The sequence below is a fragment of the Pongo pygmaeus genome, chromosome 5 (genome assembly GCF_028885625.2).
Source record: "Pongo pygmaeus isolate AG05252 chromosome 5, NHGRI_mPonPyg2-v2.0_pri, whole genome shotgun sequence".
Taxonomy (NCBI): Eukaryota; Metazoa; Chordata; class Mammalia; order Primates; family Hominidae; genus Pongo; species Pongo pygmaeus.
Window position 1 is genome coordinate 82649782 of NC_072378.2, and position 22225 is coordinate 82672006.

The window sequence follows — 22225 nt, forward strand, 5'->3', positions numbered from 1 at the left end:
AATGGAAAAGGGAAGGAATATTTAAACAGGCTTATTTTCTACCAAGGGCTAAAATTAATTTCAATGCCCTTCTCTTCTTGCCTGAGCTGGCAAAACTAATAGGAAGCTTAGGAAAGGGTTTCCCAGGTTTTGTCTGTGTTATCTAAGTGCAAATCAATTTCAGACTGAAAATAATTTAAATTTACAAATCTTTTCCATCCAATTTTATTTCTTGTTTTGGATGTTCATAGTTTAGTGACAAATTCGATCTGAGTCCCTATGCTCAAAATGAAGTCTGAAAAATTAGTTTCAGTAGACTATCTCATTTTTCTTCAGAATAACCTTAGTTTCTACATGTAAAATAATAAGAAAACTACCTGTATTGTTTAATATTTAATATGCCTGCCATTCCTCAGTGGCTAGAGAGTCACTGGCCATCATTTGTTTATTTTGTATAGAATTCTTTAGCCAAAAAGAACTCTAGTACATTTAGTCCAACTCACTTATTTTATAGATTAGAAAATAAAAGCCCCTGATTTATTCTTTTAGCCATTTATTAATCTAGTATTTATTGCACATCTTCTGTGTACCTGACACATTGTGAGTATTTACTAGTGATAAAATATGAACTATACTATCATAAAACTTGTGTTTAAATAAATGCATTTTATTTCAGGCCTCTGTGGATGGCATCAATTATTCCACCAGATATGATTCTTACTCTTTTGGAAGGGATTACAGCCATTATCCATTACTGTTTGTTGGATCCAACTACACAGTATCACCAAGTAAGACTGCACAAATATTTGACTTCTTTTGAAAGACTATGAGGTCTAATAAATTTCCATTTGTAAATCTCAGTAAGTAATATGTTTTTTTTCCCCCAACTGTTAATAGCTTTTGGTCAGTGTAGACCAGAAACACTTGTTTGAAGCACGCAGTGGAATCCTCTCAATCCTTCATATGATCATGTCCTCTGTGACACTGCTTTGGAGCATACTCCATCAAGCTGATTCTTCAGAAAAGATGACTATTGCCGCATCCGCATCTGTTACCACTATTAATCTTGGAGCTACAAAGGTTAGACAATTCATATTTAATCTGTAGAGCCCAAGAGTCTGTTTGAGGACCTTCCCAAAGATTATATTCAGAATATGTGAATAATTTGTGTAGTATTTACAGGACCCCGCATAAATTAATTATCAAATAATTTTTAACAGTTTTCTTGGGCTATGGCAGACATATCATAGAATTTGCCCATTTTTAAGTATACAATTCAGTAATTTTTTTAGTAAATTTACAGAGTTGTGAACTATCACCCCAGTCCAATTTTTGAATATGTCCTTTACCACAGATTCCTCGTGGCCATTTGCACTCACTCCCTGTTCCCATCCCTAATCCCAATCAACCACTAATCTGTTCTCTCCATATATCGATTTGCTTTTTCTGAAAAAGTTCATATAAATGGAATGATAACAATATTTGGTCTTTTGTGTCTAGCTTCTTTCACGTGACATATTTTTAAGGTTCATTCATACATGTTATAACTTTATTCCTTTCTTTTAGGGCATTTTAAATTGATATTTTAATATGCAAAGCCCTCCTAGAAAACAATTTAGCAATATGTACAGAGAGCTTTAAAGGTTTCATAGTCTTTGACCTAGTAATCTACTTTAGGAATGAATTCTAAGGTAATTGAAATTATACAAAGATGTATATACAAAGTGTTCATTATAGTATTATTTAATGGCAGAAAAAACAGAGATCCTAAACAATTAATTAGGGAATGTTTAAATTATCCTTTCAATGTTTCATTACATAGCCACTAATATTCATGGTTTTGAAGAATTCTTATTGGATGGAGAAGGGCTCAAAAGCTCAGTGAAACAGGGATGTTACATAATTGAACAAATACCGTATTTTCAATTATGTAAAAAATGTTATCTACAGAAAAAGGAATAAAGTTTGCATTTTATCAGTAATTGTCTCAGGATGATGGGATTAATTATTGATTTTTAATTTTTTTTTCTTCCTTGCACTCTGATATTTTCCAAATGCTGTGCCATGTCAAGCTGTCAAATTGACATCCTTCAATAACCTAATTTTACTCCTAGACCAGACCACCTGGATCTGGGATCCAAGGGAACACATAGGGAATTGGGAAAAGGGTAAGGGTGGGAACCATTAGAACATCTGATCTAAGTTTTGATACTTGGATTAAACTATACTTTTTATGTTTCGTTTTACTTAAATAAAACAGAAGGTGTTTTATAATTATAGAATCCCTCACCTTTTTTTAAAGGACTCTATATCAAACTTACTAAGTCGAATTTTATATGTGTTGTGTTTTTCTAGTATCTTTTCACAGTGAATAGACTTGTATTTGGCTGATTGGTAGTCGTCATTTTATAGGATTTGTTTTTCTTTTAGAATTATAGTCATGTTGTAGCTCTTAACGTTATTAAAGTTTCCTCTAGTGTTATTTAGATAGTAAAACCTATAAGTACTATATTATTTCAAAGAAACCAAAAATGCAGTCTAGTTGTAAATGTTTTTTCATTTTTTAAAAGTGTCACTTTCATTTGCTTCAAATTGTTTTAGAACTTGAGACAACAGATTCTGGAATTGTTGGGCCCCATTTCAATGAATCATGGTGTTCACTTTATGGCTGCCATTGCATTTGTGTGGAATGAAAGAAGACAGAATAAAACAACCACCAGGACCAAGGTATGTATTTAGACATTTGGCCCTTTTTGTTTTTGCATTTGGTGAGTACATGCTGATTTCCCCTTCTCCATATATTGCAGTGGGGCCGGGGTAGATTGGAGTGTAAAGCAAAAGTCTGTTGACAGCTTTAGATAAATTGTCGCCTTAATTTCTTTAAGTATTGATTAAAATTTGAGGTCAAGGCTAGGCACGGTGGCTCACACCTGTAATCCCAGCACTTTGGGAGGCCGAGGCAGGCGGATCATGAGGTCAGGAGATCCAGACCAGCCTGGCCAACATAGTGAAACCCCGTCTCTACTAAAAATACAAAAATTAGCTGGGCATGGTGGCACATGCCTGTAGTCCCAGGTACTTGGGAGGCTGAGGCAAGAGAATCGCTTGAACCTGGGAGGCGGAGGTTGTGGTGAGCCAAGATCATGACACTGCACTCTCGCCTGGGCAACAGAGCGAGACTCTTTCTTAAAAAATAAATAAATAAAAATAAAATTTGAGGTCAAATATAAAAGATATTATGTGAAAAAAGAAAAATTAGTATGATATTAAAACTAAATAGAAATGGTAATATGGTACAGTATTTTTTTAACTGCTAGTCATTTAGGGTACAAAGCAAGGATATGGAGAAAAGTTTTCATCTTGACTATGGTTTACTATGATGTGATAGTTCAAAGAGTTCTTGTTTCTAAATATAATTCACAAATTTTTTTTTTCTACTTTTTTTGGTAGAGATGAGGTCTCACTTTGCTGTTGGTCTTAGCTGAGTTATATATGTGAATTTTGCTGCTTTCTGAGTTTCAAAGCTCAAGAGAAATGCTGTATATTGAAAATAAATCATGGCACATTAGAATAGTAAGGCTATTATATAACTTACATTTATATAAAAAATATGATTTTTTCCACCAACAATTCCTGATTTATTTTTGTGCTGATTTTACATTACATTTTTAAAGTAATCAACATAAACATTCACACCATATTACATTATTTTGCATGTGAAGATTCAGTAGTAGATATCATTCACATTGAAAATTTAAATCCTGGACTACTTAAAAGCAGTAAAGAACATTTGATTTAACATGGCATATTGAAGCCAGGCACAGTGGCTCATAGCTATAATCCCAGCACTTTGGGAGACCAAGGCGGGAGGATTGCTTGAGGCCAAGAATTCAAGACCTCATGAGACCCTGTCTCTACAAAAAATAAAAATAGTGAAGTGTGGTGGCATGTGCCTGTAGACCTATCTACTAGGGAGGCTGAGGCAGGAGAATTATCAGGTATATTATAGCTGATAATATGTAATTCACATAGAGCAATGCCTAGCACTTAATAATCACTGTGTAAATATTACTTATAATATTATTCCTCATATTAAATAGAAATAGAGAGCCAAGGATTACCGGTCACATAAAGTCTAATGTGATAGACAGACTGAAACAACTAGATTTTAAAAAGTCAAACAGTGCAGATAACAGAAGAAAATGTAAATAGTAATGTCCTTCAGTGGGTGAGACCGTGAAGTAGAAAGGGAGATCATAGGAAAGACCATTCCCAAAATTAAAATTCTTCATGGATATTAAAAATTCTGCAACAGAAACAAAGCAATATTTTTAGGAGGGTTGGAACAGAAAGTGGATAAATATCAGAAATGGAATACAAATTTAAAGATATGGAAAATACGAGAAAAGAGATAAGAAAATTAGAGGAGTGATACTAGAGACCCAGTATGTTTCTGCAGAATTTAAAAACAAGAGGAGAAAAATACAAAGAAATAATACAATAAAAGTCCTCAGGAATGAAGTAAATACGTTTCCAGATTGTGCCTAGTACTGTGAAAAGAGATCTGCACAAAGATTAGCATGTAATTTCAAAATTACTGGAGATAAAGAAGAGATCCTAAAATCTTCTAAAGAAAGAATACTGGTCACATTCCAAAGAATAAAGATGAGATTTGTTAAAGCAACACTGGGAATTTTGATGGGAAGTTAGTTTCAACCCATAATTCTATCTCCAGCCAAACTGTCACTCAAACGTTTTCAGCTATGCCATGTCTCAACAACAACAAGGAAAATTGCCATGAGTTCACTTTTTCTCGGCTACTGGAAGATGTAACTCCACCAGAGGAGGAATAAACCAAGAATGAAGAAGACAGGGGATCCAAGAAACGGGTTCCAACACAAAAGAGAAAGCAAGGGGAATCTCTGGGATAATGGTAACAGGAGAAATATCAAGATGACACTGTGTAGCAAACCTAGAGGGTATCAACCCAGGGTAGAATAGAAAGACATCTAACAGAAATGTCTCAAGAAAAACAGAGAAGAGAGGGAGGAAAAGATACAAATTAATTACCTGAAGTATTTGAATATGTAATTAGAGGTTTACAGTTGAAGTATTTAGGGACGAATTTTTAATAGATACAGAGAAAATGAAGCAAACAAACCAGTTTATTAGCTCTAGGAAAAACAAAAAGTTGTACCATAAAACAAATGCAATGCTAGTACAACGCACAGTGCAACCACAAATAATCATGTGAACATTGGATATGGATTTAAATAAAAATATGATATAACAATGTTGAGAGGATAGGTAGAAAAGTGTAAGAGAGCTGCATCTTTGTCTTCCAAAATAATGAATAGATAATGTCTAAAATTGAAAATAAAATCAGGAAATAGGAAAAATAGTAGTGTATGTTATTTAGACATAATGGAAAAGAACGTAGAGTTGAGCATGGTTGCTTTGGGGCATGGGAAGGGATATAGGACAATACTATTTTTTCTTAAAAAGCTTATTGTTCTGTTTTATTTTTTGAGGTGATGTACCTTTATTGATGAAAAAAAATAAATTTTGAGCCTGGGCAACATAGGGAGACCCTGTCTCCACAAAAAAATTTAAAAAATTATCTGGGCATAGTGGCATGCCTGTGGTCTCAGCTACTCAGGAGGCTGAAGCAAGAGGATCGCTTAAACCTATGAGGTTGAGGCTGCAGTAAACTGTAATATATATTATTATATATATAATATATAATATATATTATATAATAATATATTATATATTATATATTATATAATAATATATTATATATTATATATTATATAATATATATTTTATATATTATATATTAATAATATATAATATATAAAATATATATTATATAATATATATAATATATAATATATAATAATATATAATATAAAATATATTATGTTATATAAAATATATATTATTATATATTATATAAAATATATATTATATATTATATAAAATATATATTATATAATATATAATATATATTATATAATATAAAATATATATTGTATTATATTATATATTATATATTATATATATTATATGTATAATATATAATACCTATATTTTTATATATTATATATTATTTATGTATAACATAATGTGTCTACTAAAAATATATATTATATAATATACAATATATTGTATATTATATAATGTATATTATATAATATACAATATATTGTATATTATATAACATATTGTATATTATATAATATACAATATATTATATATTATATAATATACAATATATTATATATTATATAATATACAATATATTATATATTATATAATATACAATATATTATATAATATATAATATATATTTTTAGTAGACATTATATTATATATACTATATTATATAATATATATAATATAAATGTATAATACTATATATTATATAAATATATATAATATATTATATATATTATATATTATATATTTATATTATATATAAATAAAAGTAAAATTTGCCTAAAGTAGTCAAGGGACTTGAAGAGGTCTTTACATTAAATAGAGGCCAGGGCTGGGTGCAGTGGCTTATGCCTGTAATCCTAGCACTTTGGGGAGCCAAGGCAGGAGGATCGTTTTGAGCACAGGAGTTTGAGACCAGGCTGGGCAAAATAGCAAGACCTCATCTCTATTTAAAAAATATAAAAAGAGGTCATAAAATACTCTCTTAATTCTGTAAATTCCCCTAAAAGACTTATATACACACATACATACATAAATACAATGATTTATTACCTAGGTCATTCCTGCAGCCAGTGAAGAACAGCTTTTATTAGTGGAATTGGTTCGTTCAATCAGTGTCATGAGAGCAGAGACTGTTATCCAGACTGTAAAAGAAGTTTTAAAGCAGCCACCAGCCATAGCCAAGGACAAGGTGAGAAAAAACTCTTCTTCACATGTGTTTACAATTCTGTTTCAGAAATTATGCTGGTAAGATATTTTTTGTACAATAATGTCCTTTCAATATAGTACAGATTGCAGAGATGACTGCATGTGGCACTCACACTGCTTCAATCAAAACAATTATCAATATTTGTAGTGACTTGCTATTCTGATTATTCAGTAGCCAGTGAAGAGCAGTTAACTGCTCATATCTTCATATGTACCTCAAAAGTAGTCAGGGGCCATGTGACTAAATTCTCAGGGGAGATTTTTCTGGTCACTTAAAGAACATAAGCCAGAGCTCAAGATTTGCTTCTCTCAGTTGTTGCCATTTTTCACAGCTTCCTTATTGCTTTCTTTTCTGAATGGCTCTCTTAATTCTGTGAACTCCCCAAATTTTGCTATAACCTTAGTTCTAGTCAATGTCATTTCTTGACCATGTATAATACTGTGCTATGCAAGTGCTACACTATGAATGACATAGTCTCTGCACACACATTGCTGTGTTTCTAGGCAAAAATAGAAGTCTACAAATTAGGAATATTACGGACTTTTCTACTTTTTCTGCTCTTTGTTCAAGCAATACCAAGAGGTCATATTTTCTCAGAAAGTATTTACCAACTACAAACATTAGACTTTGAGCCAAGCCAAAATCACATCTTTTAAAGAATTATGATATATATCTGAAAATGTTGAATTATGTTTTCCTTTTATCTTGAGTTTCCAAAGGGAGTAAGATGTGTGTGAATAGTCAGTGTCCTTATTAAGTTTTTAATAAAAACTGGGGCATTTGTCATAGGATTTTTAGTTTGTATTTTGAGTACCTATTTGTGCCAGACATTGAGCAACACATGAGGGTTATGAAAACAAATTAGAGCCAATCCACCATCCTGCCCCACCAACCTGTGTCCCCTTATTAAGTTCTGAATCTATTAGACACTTGATTTTTGGATGGGAAACCTTCAAGGAAATAGTTGGGACTAAAAAAGCACAAATTGATAAAATGTCAGTGGTCATCAATATCATTCTCTGGCCTCTTGTTAATTTCCAAGGGCAGGTGTTTTATTTTTATTATATATTACACTCAACACTATCTTTAATTTAGTGACTATATTTAAAGCTCTTAGGAATTGATCACAAATTTGAACTACACTAATTGAACAGATATGTGTAATAAGACTTAAATACACATTTCATTAAAAATCTCAACCTCATTCTGATAGCACCAAGCATAAGCTACCTAAAATAGTGTTGATACTTATAGAGTACATGAATCATTTAAAAGTGAGTGGTAGACTATCAACTTCTGATATATGGAAGGAAAAATTGACAATCTTTCCATTCCTTCCATCTGTTTTCAACTTTTAAAATAGCTCTTGTGTTCTGAATTTTTCCTACTGAGTGGAAGAGAACTGCATGGCTCATTAATGAAAAATTGATGATTTTGTTCTTTCAATTTTTTTAATTAAAAATTGGCAGTATGATACAGAGTAGTTGCAACAATGAAAAAGCAAAGGCAGCATTCTTCTTCACTGTAAAATTGATTTTTTTTATTTATAGAAACATCTTTCTTTGGAAGTCTGCATGCTTCAGTTTTTCTATGCTTATATTCAAAGGTAAGATTACTGATATTGATCTCTCCTTACTATGTTGCTAGAAACAGAGAAACATTATTTATGGATATATTAATACAAGTAATGAGTGTCTTAATGACCCGGCCATATATATCCTACAAACCTAAAGACCTAAGGATATTGAAGATTCCTAGATAGTAAAACACTGAATTGTGATAAAATCATTTAAATATAAATGAAAAGCTGAACCCACTCTCAAAACTATGCATATTGCCACTGAATCCATTATTTTGGTATAGGTGAACATACAGTAATTCATTCTGCTTTTTTAATTTTAGAATGATTACATGAAATATCTTCTTACTATCATATTCCATTTTGCATTTAACTGACCTGTGAACAGAAGTTATGATTTGAGTTTTTATAACTTCTTACTCAAGAACCTGACTCTTCATCCTCCTTTATAATTCCATTTTATTCACCAAACTCAGCCTCCATTTGTAATCTATGACTAGCATTATAAGGTCAGGCTATTGAGTGTATTTAAACTGGTTGTGACCTAGAGCAAGCACTGCCTAAAATGTGAACTTATATGCAGAGAGGTGTTAGGGTTAATGTCAGACTGAGACAAAGATAGTCTTCATTATTTTTACAGGTTAAAGACTAATATTCAGTTGATAGCCCTCCGTAACATGAGGTAGAGACTTACAAGGTGAAGGAAAAAGAACTAAGAGGGAAATGGAGAGACCAGGCTAGGGAGTACGTGACTGTGGTATCAGTAGTTAAGCTGAGAATTATTGCAGTTGTATTTTACTTTTGAGATCCCATGTGATAAATGGGATTTCAATAGAAAAATTTCTAGATTAAGAAATTGCAGGCTAGGGGCGGTGACTCTCGCCTGTAATCTCAGCACTTTGGGAGGCCGAGGCAGGCGGATCACAAAGTCAGGAGATCAAGACCATACTGGCCAACATGGTGAAACACTGTCTCTACTAAAAATACAAAAATTAGCTCGGCGTGGCAGCACACGCCTGTAGTCCCAGCTAGTCGGGAGGCTGAGGCAGGAGAGAATTGCTTGAACCGGGGAGATGGAGGCTGTGGTGAGCCCAGATCGTGCCACTGCACTCCAGCCTGGGCAACAGAGTAAGACTCCATCTCAAAAAAAAAAAAACAAAGAAAAAAAGAAAAAAGAAATTGCACTGGAGCCAGTTGCAGTGGCTCATGCCCGTAATCCCAACACTTTGGGAGGCCAAAGCAGGTGGATTGCTTGATCCCAGGAGTTTGAAACCAGCCTGGGCAACATGGTGAAATTCCATCTCTGTTTAAAAAAAAAGAAAGAAATTGCATTGATATTTTAACTGTGTTGGTTTACTAATTAACGTTAGTAAAAATGTAAAGTTTTTAGGAATTTCGTTCTATCATTGTCTATAAAACTTTAGAGAATGTTCCACAAACTAGTAGAAAACCATAGTTTATTGTGGCTTTTGTATAAACTATATTATCTTGCAGAATTCCAGTGCCCAATTTAGTGGATAGCTGGGCGTCACTGTTGATACTTCTGAAAGACTCTATACAACTGAGTCTTCCAGCTCCAGGGCAGTTTCTTATACTTGGGTAAGCAATTTCACTTACAAATATTATTTCAGATAAAAGGATAATGTTAATTGTCCTAGTTGCCAAGTATTAGTAATAGATGTTTTAGGTGAAGTGATCTCTCTACCTTCTCATAGTGTTCTTGAGATGCAAAACTAGATGTATAAGGCCTGTTTAAGAAAAAAAAAAACTGGGAGGCAGGGTGAGAGGAGGAAACAGTCTATGTTTATACATAAACAAAATGTAACTACACTAACATAAAACTGTTAGAACAGCAGCTGTTTCCTTGGTGGTGGAGAATATGGGATGGAAAGGGAAGGGGATGATGTAGCATGGCTGAAGGGGAACTTCATAGACGAGGGACACTTGAGCTGGGCCCCAAACCTAAACAGCCTGGGAAAATTTTTCTCTCTGTGTCTTGGAGTTTCCTGATTTATCTTAATGATTTATATGATTATTTGATAAATGTTAGTCACCCATGACTGCAAGTACTGGGATGTCATAGACAGTCTCTGTTTCTTGCTTGCCATTATTCTTGATTCCTAATAGGTCCCCAGTAAATACTTGATAAGTGAATAGAGGTGGTGGGCACAGAAAGCCTTTGTGAAACAGGAAGGGGAAGGGTATTCTGGGGCAAAGTACATTGTCTGATTTGGTAATAGAGCAGGGCACAGGCAGTGGTATAGTGGAAAATAAGGCTGGATGAAAAGGGAGATGGGAGCTAGATGGAGCAGGATCTTGAATTTTATTTTAAAGAATGTGGTCTTGAGAGGGAGTGGGAGCGGTTGCAGGTTTTTGAGGAGAGACATGACTGGCATGTTAGTAGTAGTAGGCTAGATCAGAGGGGAAAGAGGCTAGACTAGGAATTCTATTTCAAGTGGGAAGTGTGGGGATGGTTTCAACTATTGATGGAATTGAAAGAACAGGATAAAGAAGGAGAAGGGGCCAGCAAAGGATATAGAAAGGGATGTATCAAAAAGAAGAAAACCAGGTATTTAATTGTTCCAGAACCAAAGGGAGGTTAAGAGGGCTTGGTTAACACCTTCAGAGACCTTAAGAAGGTGAGGAATAATAAAAGGCTATGTTTGTTGACAATCTGGACAGGCATCCTAATTATCTAATCACCAGTTATCTGATGATTTTGGAGAGAGGGTTTGGAGAGGTAGAAGCACAGATGTGTTAACAGCAAATGCTTAGTGTGGGAAAGTGTTGATTCTTCTTTGAGGATATTTGATCATGAAAAGAAAGAAAGAAGCCATGTGCGGTGGTTCATGCCTGCAATCCCAGCACTTTGGGATGCTGAAGCAAGAGGATTGCTTGAGCCCGGGAGTTTGAGACCAGCCTAGGCAACATAGGGAGACCGTGTCTCTTCAAAAGTTTAAAAATTAGCCAGGCGTGGTCACACGTGCCTGTAGTCCCAGCTACACAGGAGTTGTCATAAGGTTCAGAGAGGGAATGTATGTACAGGTGTTGGAATCATCACCAAATAACCCTGCTGGCTAATTTCATCAAAAAATTAAGTTCATTTGTTGGGATCTGTAGCTGTTCCCCTCCAATATTTTACTGTTTCCTCACATGCCTTTTCTTCCTTTCAGAATGAAGGATCCTCTTCCTTTTCAACATGTGCATATTCTGAATGTTAAAACAAAAAGTTGAAAGTTGAACATTTTCAGTTATACTAGAAACTTAATTTCCTTTTAAAATTTGTCAGTTTACCTTTTTGCCAACCATTGTACTGATCCTCTAAAATTACCTAATTATAAAAATAGAAATTGATATGAAGGTTGCTCTTTAGTTTCATTTTATATATTAGTTTGGAAGTAATTGTGCATATAATTTATCTTTTAAAAAATCACGTCAGAGTGAATATTGAGTAGACTCAGCAAACAATGAAAATGGAAATTTTTTCTTCATGAACTATTTTTAATGTGTTATGGTAAGAAATCATTTCTGTGTTACAATTTAAGATTTTTTAAACTTTTCTGTTTATATATAAAACACACATAGAAAAATATATGAATAATTAGTACACAACTCTACAAATGCAAAGTTTGTAAAAAGTCAACATACCACTATATCATTACAAACCCAAATTAAGAAATAAAACACCATGTGTCCCTCCACACCTCTCCCAATTACTATTCTTTGATCTCCCCAAATGTAACCACTATTCTAACACCACAGATGGATTTTGCCTTGTTTTTGAACTATAAGTATATATAAATATTTTATGTCTGGCTTCTTTTGTTCAACATATGTTTATGAGATTCATTTATGTAATTCACATATCTGTAATTTTTCATTGTTGTTTAGTATTTGAACATTCTGCAATTTGTTTTTTCTTTGATATGGGATCTTGCCAGGTTTCCCAGGCCAGAGTGCAGTGGTTATTCACAGCATTATCATAGCACACTGCAGCCTTGGCCTCAAGCAATTCTCCTGCCTTAGCCTACCAAGTAGCTGGAACTACAGGCATGCACCACCACGCCTGGCCACAGTCCACAATTTATCTTTTCTGCTCTTGCTGGACATCTGGGTTCCTTCCACTTTGGGGCTCTTACAAATAATACTGCTTTGAGCATCTTTATACAATGTCTTTTCATGAGTATGTTTATGAATGTCAGTTGGAGTCATAGGATATGTATATATATTAAATATTTAAAATGGAAATCAAGACCATTAAGCCGCTTAACTCATCGTGAGAAATTAGATCGCATTAGTTTCTTTTAGACTGATATTTCCCATTTCTGTCTTCTCTTTGGCCCTTTTAGGGTTCTGAATGAGTTTATTATGAAAAACCCTAGTTTGGAAAATAAAAAAGACCAAAGAGACCTTCAGGTAAGGCAGTCTGAGTTAAGAGCTGTTGCCAAACCTGTTTCTCAGTGCCCTCAATTTGAAAATGAGAGAGTCAAATAAGATAAACTGAAGTTTCTTTCAACTCTGAACATTCTATGGGAATCAACAATGTCTATTGTAAAATATCTATTATCAGAAATATAAACTACAGAAGTTCATAACTAGTGTGCATGTGTGTACATATATAGTTGTTCTTCCTTATTTTTTTAGGATGTAACTCACAAAATAGTGGATGCAATTGGTGCAATTGCTGGTTCTTCTCTGGAACAAACAACATGGCTGCGACGAAATCTTGAAGTTAAGCCTTCTCCCAAAATAATGGTAGATGGAACCAATTTGGAATCTGATGTTGAAGGTATTCTTGTCAAACATTTAGGTTTATTATCTGTAAGCAGGCATATATTTACTAAGAAATCATTTTGCCTCGCACTGTAAGTACCACAAATTTATCCCTTTTCTCATGTCTAACAAGTAACTTTTTTTCAGTGGGAAAAATATATATATACGTATATATATATATACACGTATATATATATACACACACACACACACATATATACACATATATACATACACACACACACATACACATATAAAATTTGTTTTCAGTGGGAATTAGCCATATCTTTAATTTTCTCTTATTTATAGATATGTTATCACCTGCAATGGAAACCGCAAACATAACTCCTTCTGTATATAGTGTCCATGCATTGACATTACTCTCTGAGGTAAATATTAAGCTTTTTCACATGAACTCTCAAGTAGACTGTTTCATTATTAAAAATTAGCAAGTAATTGTTATAGAGGAATTTCTAATTTGAGAAACTATTTTGTGCTTCTTGAAATCACTATATAGAATTAATATAAAGTTTTGGCCTTGTATGTATTTGGATTATTTAGTTTGCCAAACATTAGTGATAAATTTAGATATTGCTTCCCTTCTCTGTGTCCTATTCTTTTTTATGTGTTTTTTTCTTTTTTTTTTTTTTTTTTTTTTTTTTGAGGTGAAGTTTCACTCTTGTTGCCCAGGCTGGAGTCAAGTGGCGTGATCTCGGTTCACTGCAACCTCTGCCTCCTGGGCTCAAGCTATTCTCCTCCCTCAGCCTCCTAAGTAGCTGAGACTACGGGTGTGTGCCACCACGCCCAGCTAATTTTTGTATTTTTAGTAGAGACGGGGTTTCACCAATTTGGCAAGGCTGGTCTCGAACTCCTGACCTCAGGTAATCCGCCCACCTCGGCTTCCCAAAGTGCTGAGGTTACAGGCATGAGCCACCGCACCCGGCCTGGGGAGGGGTGGAGGTGATCTAAAGCCTGCCACTATAATGTATTTTACAATTTACCAAACGGGTACATTGTCTGACAGTTTCTTTTTTATACCCTATTATACACATGTCATTTTGTTTCCTCTCTGCAGATGTGGATAGTGACCTTTACAAAGATCAGAACAGTAGGACTAAGGCCAAATAGCTGTTAATTGACGGTGTTGGAATTTGAACAGCCCAGTTTAATTGTTAGTTTTTTTTTTTCTAAACTACATTTTAGCTGAGTCAGGGAAAAAGAATACTGTAGTTTCTAGTACTAAATTCACTGTTTACTCACTGTCACAGAAGGTTCTTGAACTCTTTTCTTTTTTGTACTTCCCTATCTCAGTTGGAAATGGCAAGATTTGCCCATATTTATATCCTGTAGTAACAATGTACAAAAAAGCAGATGGTGGCAGAACTCATTAACATAAAAATGATTCCGGAAGATTTAATTTTAGATTTTTCTAATTTTGAGTAGTCTAGGTTTTCTAACAAACTGAAAATCAGTACCTTGGGATGATGTCAGTTTCACCTCATACGTTACTCTTCATTTTTTATGTTTTTATAGGTTTTGGCTCATCTTTTGGATATGGTTTTCTATAGTGATGAAAAGGAGCGGGTTATTCCTTTACTTGTAAATATTATGCATTATGTTGTGCCCTACCTCAGAAATCACAGGTACTATCATTATTTAAATAGTTTTTAAATTAATTCGTAGCCTGTTAGAAACAAGTTCTGTTCCCTTATTGCCATTTCTAGAATTATCACAAAATGGCATTTTTACCTTGAATTATAATTGTTTAAGAAAATTCATATATTATTTTTCTTATGGTGCTTTCTATTTCATATCTTCATGTCACTGTCTCAGGTAAATGTGACCATTTATGTCTAACTTGATAGGATGATTAAAGTTAGGACACATAGGTTAAGGTGGTTTTTCTTCCTTGTAGTGCACATAATGCCCCTAGTTATCGAGCTTGTGTCCAGCTGCTCAGCAGTCTTAGTGGGTATCAGTACACACGGAGAGCTTGGAAAAAAGAAGCTTTTGACCTCTTTATGGATCCCAGTTTCTTTCAGATGGATGCCTCTTGTGTTAATCAGTAAGTTGTCCTCTTATTTGTATTCAGCATGATAATGCACCTCACAGTCTGTTGAAATCAGCTACTCCCCTGGAAAGTTAGAATACTGTTCTTTAACAGTAACAACATAATTACATGTTGTAATCCTTATCTCTTTCAGTTGGAGAGCAATTATGGACAATCTGATGACACATGATAAAACAACATTTAGAGATTTGATGAGTGAGTATTATGGGATGACAATCCAAGTTCTTTCCTGTGCATGATTCCTTCTTACTATTTACTTTTACTCTTTTCTGGAGACTAGGAGACTACTGAATTAGCTCTTTGTCAAGTGTCAGTGGGGATATATGCTCTAGGGAAAGCACACTACTTTCTATACGCTATGGGAATATAATCTTAAAATTTATAGAGGACAACTTAAGTGATAAATAATAAGTAAAACTATTTGTCCTTTTGCAGCAACTAGTGGAAGGAAGGGGCCATGTCTAATTTGACTCTAAATTATTTCCTCAGCACACAGCATCATACCCAGCACATAATAGCACTCAATAAATAATTATTCAGTGAATGAGAGACTGACAGATGGTGAAGTGCAAAAGGCAGGCAGTCGAATCCAGCCTATCAGACAAGTCACTTTAAATCTCTGGGGCTCTGTTTATTTCATCTGAAGGAAGAAAGAGGGGTGCCAAGAAGGGCAGAATCACCCCCCACCCCCTCTTTCTACTCTTATCTTGATTGGTTTTATAGTTTAGGATTCCATTTAGAATTTCATCTGAAAAAAACAGTTTTAAAAAACGTTTGAAAGTTATCAAACTTAAATAGTGACATTGTATGATTCTGTAATATTTTTTAACAAATTCTTTAGCCAAAGCTACAGTTTTCTCATTTGGAAAAAGGGCATCTGTTTTATCTTCATAAGGTTGTTTTAAGGTTCAGATTTATCCATTCAACAAATTTTTATTAAAAGACAACAGTGGGCCACGCATTGCGCTAACTTAATCAAATTTTAAAAGTTGTGAAGGAAATAGGGCAATGTGTGATGGATTTTAAATAACAGCTAAATAGCTCATATACAAGGTGAAACTAAAGAAGCCAACCATGAGAAGGCCTAGGGTCAAAATATTCCAGGAATAGGGAACAAGAATTACAAAGGTTGGCTGGGTGCAGTGGCTCACGCCTGTAATCCTAGCACTTTGACAGGCCAAGGCACTAGGATTGTTTGAGGCCAGGAGTTTGAGACCAACCTGGACAAAATAGCTAGACCCCAGCTCTACAAAAAAAAGATTTAAATTGGCCAAATGTGGTATGTACCTGTAGTCTCAGCTACTCAGGAGGCAGGAGGATTTCCTGAGCCCAGGTGGTTAAGACTGCAGTGAGCCATGATTGTGCCCACTGCACTTCAGCCTGGGTGACAGAGCAAGATACCATCTTGAAGAAAAATACAAATAAATTGCAAAGGTCTTGGAATGGGAGCACACTTGGTGCACTGAGGGAATGACAAGCAAGACAATGTGGCTATAGAGAATGAGTTGAGGGTGAGTAATGACTTGAGGAAGGAGAGGTAGGTAGGCAAGGCTACACCAGAAAGTATTTTTAAAGTAACAAGATGGATTTAAGCAGATGGCCTCGAATATTAAAGGGTTTCCTCAGGGTTTTATATAAATGGTATTATTAGTGGTTTTACCTTCCAAAACCTACAGTTCTAAAGTTTCCTCTCTCCATCACAATTCCTACCATTTTGGTCCTCTGGCTTATATATGCTGGATCTGTTTGCCAGCCTGTCTGCCCCAGAGAGGGGCATCAAGTTTTGTACCCCAAGCTCCTCTCAGTTTTGGATGTCATAGAGCATCTAGCTATTTTAAAAAACAACAGAATAATCTTTCTTCAAATGACAGTGTCACAGTCTCTTCCACTTGCTTTTTCAGCTCGCGTAGCAGTGGCTCAAAGCAGTTCACTTAATCTCTTTGCAAACCGGGATGTGGAGCTAGAACAGAGAGCTATGCTTCTTAAAAGATTAGCATTTGCTATTTTTAGCAGTGAAATTGACCAGTACCAGAAATATCTTCCAGATATACAAGGTAAAAAATGAAAAACCTTTTATTTTTTCTCTTTCTAACTATAGGTTTTTGGTTCCTTAGAAAATACTTCTCTAAATTCTAAGTTGGGGTAAAATATATCAAGTGTAGATCAATTGGGAATTAGAAATTTTTCTACTGAAATAACGAAAATTATCAATGCCGGCATCTAAAAGAAATCATCACTGAGTTGTAGGACTTGCCTAAATGTGGTCTCTATTTTATTGTTTAGTTCAAATTTCTTAGGAATTCATGTTTGAGGATGAGGTATAAGATGATTTTGCTGCAGGCAGTCATGTTAGCATGTTCTCCTTGTGGACAAGAATTTGAGTACTCTGAGAAGACCAAAATATAAGGCAAAGTCAGGAAATTGTGGCTAGAAATAACACCTGGAGATCTGTAATTTGGGGACTGCATGGGGGATTATGTAACATTTTCAGTAACTTCATCAAGTGGGTTTGGTGACCTTCTGTGTCCAGAAGGATATCAGTACAGGCGTCATCACCCTGTACCACCAAATAGCTCCACAATGGGGATTTATCCAGAACAGAATTATTTGCTGCTCGAGTCAGCGTACTCTAAAGCCTCCAGCCTCAGGAGCCAACATGGGAACATGATAGTTGTTATCTCTCTAGGAAGAATTTTCTTTTCTCCCAGAAGACAAATGATTCCTTGTTTCCTAACCTTTTACGCCTAATTTCAGATATACAAAATGTACACTATTTGTCTCTACAATTTTTTTTGTTTAAGTTGACTAGATCAGTGCTACTCAAAGTATGGTCCATGGACCAGTAACCAGTCTGTTATCCCATCCATAAGTACAAAAATTTAGAGTAAACATTTTAAACTTTATTTGCCATTTGACAGAATCTGCTTAATAAGAAAATGACATTTGTATTTTGTGTATCTTTGTTTAATTGGAGTTTTCTTATTCGTTATTTTATGAAAATATCTACAACAGTTTTGAATTTTTTTTAAGTTTATCCTTTACTACAGATAGTTTGAGAGTACTGGACCAGATGATATAGAAAGTTTTATGTGATAAAGATTATTTAGTTATTGAAAATGCTCTGCATTTCTTTCAGAGAGATTGGTTGAGAGTCTCCGTTTGCCACAGGTGCCAACTCTCCATTCTCAAGTGTTCCTGTTTTTCAGAGTGTTACTTTTAAGAATGTCTCCCCAACACCTTACCTCACTCTGGCCTACCATGATTACAGAACTTGTGAGTTAATTTTAATTCAGTCAGGTTATAAATCTAAATGATAAAACAGTGATTAGTTTCCATGTGCTTACTAGATATAACGAATATTGGGAGAGAACTGAGCTGTAGTTAAACCAGTTACTGACACTTTTTACAGTTGAAAATAGTAAAACAAGTCAGATTCCATTTCCATACAGCTTAAATTTACAAACATGCAACATAGATGGATGGCCAGCTCCTTGTGAATGATTACTTTCTTGGATCTGGTTTAGTGTTTAGTCTGTACTACACTACATTTTTAACTCTGTCATGGCCTACAGTCCTGACAATAGCAGCTGGACCCATTTACAATAGCTGGAGCAATACCTCTAGTGATAGAGATGGCTGAGCTGGATTTAACTGCTCTGACATATTACATATACTCACTCTTGAAGTGCAGCACCTACCCCATTTAAACTTGCTTCAGAGAGACTTTCACAAAGATTTTGTAACCTACCAAATGGTAAAACCTTCCCAAGTCCCACCTACACCCTTCTGTTCCCCTCCTCAAACCGTACCCAGTCATCCTAATCCTCATCAGAATGATTTGGGGAGTTAGGAAAGAGGAATGAGTAAAGAAAGGAAAAGGAACCTATCTCTTTGAAAATCTAGCTTTATAGTTTCCCTACAAATATAATTGCTTTAATATTTCTTTTATTTTTCCTTTTTTTTTTTTTTTCTGAGATGGAGTCTCGCTCTGTCGCCCAGGCTGGAGTGCAGTGGCGTGATCTCAGCTCACTGCAAGCTCTGCCTCCTGGATTCAGGCCATTCTCCTGCCTCAGCCTCCTGAGTAGCTGGGACTACAGGCACCTGCCACCACACCCAGCTAATTTTGTTTTGTATTTTTAGTAAAGACAGGGTTTCAGTGTGTTAGCCAGGATGGTCTCCATCTCCTGACCTTGTGATCCGCACCCCTTGGCCTCCAAAAGTGCTGGGATTACAGGTGTGAGCCACCACACCAGACCTATTTTTCCTTTTTTAATAACTGTAACTCTGTTCCATAATCACTAAAAACAAAAGCTCGCCTTCATCTCACTGGATTTCACCAAATGATTAGCAAGGCTCTGTGTGGCTAAATTTGCAGTTTTACCTTCAGAAACTAAGTATAATTTAAAAGATTCTGAAAATGTATTCTAAAATTTGTTTTTGCGTGAATGAAAATACAACTTAAAGATAACTTGAAAGGATTAAATATCCAGTTTAAATAAACATTTAACATTTATTTCACCATTTTCAGGTACAAGTATTTTTACTGATGGAGCAGGAACTCACTGCTGATGAAGATATTTCACGGTAATATGTAATTTAAATATATTATTGTCCATTTTTTAATATCCTGAAATTATTCAGAATATTACTCAGCATCTAGGAGACTATAGATAGTATTTTTCTGAATACTTATTTATTATTATCTAATTGATTACATTTGGATATATGTAGCTTTACTTATTCCTTAAGCCCTTTAGATTGGATTAAGCCATCAGCATTCATTGCCTTGGGCCCCTAGGCACAAATTTAGTTTAAAGCAGTACAGTATTGTTTCAGCTACATGAGCTATGCTGGTTTTGGTAAGTCAGATCTGGTCTCTGAAACACTGCAACATATAGCCAACCCTGTTATGGTAGGTAACCTGGAACCAGGCTATCTGTATGTGCAGATCTTCCAGATGGTCCCAATTTAATGTACTTTTATTCTTTTTAATAGAGGCAGTTTATTAATGTATGACTAAATACAATTTTTTTACACAGATTTATAAATTGAAAAGTTCCTTGAAAACCAAGTTTCTTGAATATATTTTCTTCTTCAGTAGTAGATTTATTAAAAAGATCTCCTGTACTAGTAACTGTTTATTATAGAGAACTTTCTCATCTTTGCAGAAACTGAGTAAAGAAGTTTCTCGCTTTTACAGTTTTTATTTTTATATTTCTTGAATGTAATATAAGTTATGTACTACTTTTTTTTAGACAGGGTCTCACTCTTTTCACCCAGGCTGGAATGCAGTGGTGTGATCCTGGCTCATTGCAGCCTCGACCTCCCAGGCTCGGGTGATTCCCCCACCTCAGCCTCCTGAGCAGCTGAGACCACAGGTGTGTGCCACCATGCCTGGCTAGTGTTTTTTTTTTTATTTTTTATTTTTTGTAGAGACAGGGTTTCATCATGTTGCCCAGGCTGGTCTCAAATTCCTGGGCTCAAACATTCTACCTGCCTTGGCATCCCAAAATGCTGGGATTACAGGCATAAGCCACTGCGCCCAGTCTATGTACTGTTTTTGCATTCTTAAAGAAGAAAAGTGAATTTTTGATTTGAAAACGGTGACATTTCATCATGACCTTGCTTAGCAATTACTGGCACATTTATCTCAGGATGATTATGAAAAATATTAGCTGGCACTTTTAGATCTTTCCAGGAATTCCTGTGAGTAAATGGGTCCAGCTGCTGACAGCACTGTTTCCTGCTTACAGGACGTCAGGGCCCTCTGTGGCTGGTCTGGAGACAACATACACAGGAGGTAATGGCTTCTCTACTTCATATAACAGCCAGCGGTGGTTAAACCTCTATCTCTCTGCTTGCAAATTTTTGGATTTGGCTCTCGCATTGCCCTCTGAAAACCTTCCTCAGTTTCAGATGTAAGTAAAAGCAAGGATATTAAATGGATATTTTTGAAAGTGCATTTGCTTTGGTCACTGACATCTGTGACTAATTAAAAAGTTTTTTGTGTAAGTTGAAATATTCCTAATTTTTACTAAAATGTAATTCTTTTGGCACAGCACAGTTATTGGAAGTAAATGGTCAATATGGATATATTAACAGACTATTCAGTCAACAGATTGAGTACCTCCAGATGTGAGACAATGGGGTACATAATTCACATGCTTCAAGTCCAGGGAAGGAGACATACTCGTACTATGGTGGCTCAAGTACAAGACACACTGAGGCCACATAGCAGAGATCCCTCCCTACTAGTTATGAAGGTCAAAGCAGGCCCTGAGGGGAGTCTTAACCTGAGGTGGTGAAGAATGACAGCTGGGAGAGTGAAGATAGAGGCAGCTGCAGACGTGATACGTCTGAAGTGTGGAGAGATTGGTATTGCTGGAGCAGAATGTTGAGAAGAAGCTGGAAAGGGATTAAACCATGTAAGACCTTGTAAGCTGTGTTAAAGAACTTGGACAGCTAAGGAAAGAAGTGATATTATTAGGCTTGAATTTTAGAATGCTTATTTTGGCTATGTAGTGTGGAGAATGGACTGGAGATGGGCAAGACTAGAATGAAGGAGGCAGTTTTATCTTAGATGATAATGAATTGAACTGAAAGGAATAGGGGAAAAGTTGATAAAAGTAAATGCTCACAATGCCTTCTTCATAAGTGGCAAAAATATTTAATTATGGTTTTTCATATATAAATTTTAAAAATAATGGGCAAGCTATGTAAGATTGTTTTATCAAAATGTAGTTAAGGTAATATGAGAATTTATCCACAAGATCAAATATGTATTTATTATATTGTGTCTTATTTTTCTTCTGGAATGGAAATAATAGGATAAAGAGTATGCTACTGAGCTTTTTCTCTTTTTTATTTGGACATGCTCCAAAATTTGCTATTT

General features: G+C 34.9%; 2 protein-coding genes across 17 annotated transcripts in view; one reads left to right on the forward strand and one right to left on the reverse strand.

Moving 5' to 3' along the window:
- The window catches only part of DOP1A (DOP1 leucine zipper like protein A), a 101778-nt gene that overhangs the window by 71894 nt on the left and 7659 nt on the right, over positions 1-22225 (forward strand). For 8 of the 14 annotated variants that reach the window (XM_054492824.2, XM_054492828.2, XM_054492822.2 and 5 more), the window contains 16 exons: positions 656-767; positions 877-1059; positions 2581-2706; positions 6758-6892; positions 8461-8516; positions 9984-10088; positions 12839-12905; positions 13134-13278; positions 13572-13651; positions 14796-14905; positions 15178-15327; positions 15467-15528; positions 17235-17387; positions 18470-18606; positions 19862-19917; positions 21087-21251. In XM_054492824.2, coding sequence (XP_054348799.2) covers positions 656-767; positions 877-1059; positions 2581-2706; positions 6758-6892; positions 8461-8516; positions 9984-10088; positions 12839-12905; positions 13134-13278; positions 13572-13651; positions 14796-14905; positions 15178-15327; positions 15467-15528; positions 17235-17387; positions 18470-18606; positions 19862-19917; positions 21087-21251 — 1842 coding nt within the window. The remainder of the gene's footprint in view (positions 1-655; positions 768-876; positions 1060-2580; positions 2707-6757; positions 6893-8460; positions 8517-9983; positions 10089-12838; positions 12906-13133; positions 13279-13571; positions 13652-14795; positions 14906-15177; positions 15328-15466; positions 15529-17234; positions 17388-18469; positions 18607-19861; positions 19918-21086; positions 21252-22225) is intronic. The other 6 variants (XM_063666362.1, XM_063666364.1, XM_054492830.2 and 3 more) reach the window with 3 other exon arrangements.
- The window catches only part of PGM3 (phosphoglucomutase 3), a 44742-nt gene continuing 32447 nt past the window's right edge, over positions 9931-22225 (reverse strand). For 2 of the 3 annotated variants that reach the window (XR_010126738.1, XR_010126740.1), the window contains exons 15-18: positions 14738-14824; positions 14523-14606; positions 13146-13308; positions 9931-11699 (exon numbers count right to left, since the gene is read on the reverse strand). The gene's annotated coding sequence lies outside the window, so the exon portion shown is untranslated. Of the gene's footprint in view, positions 11700-13145; positions 13309-14522; positions 14607-14737; positions 14825-17584; positions 17720-22225 lie in introns of those variants that run through there. The other variant, XR_010126739.1, reaches the window with a different exon arrangement.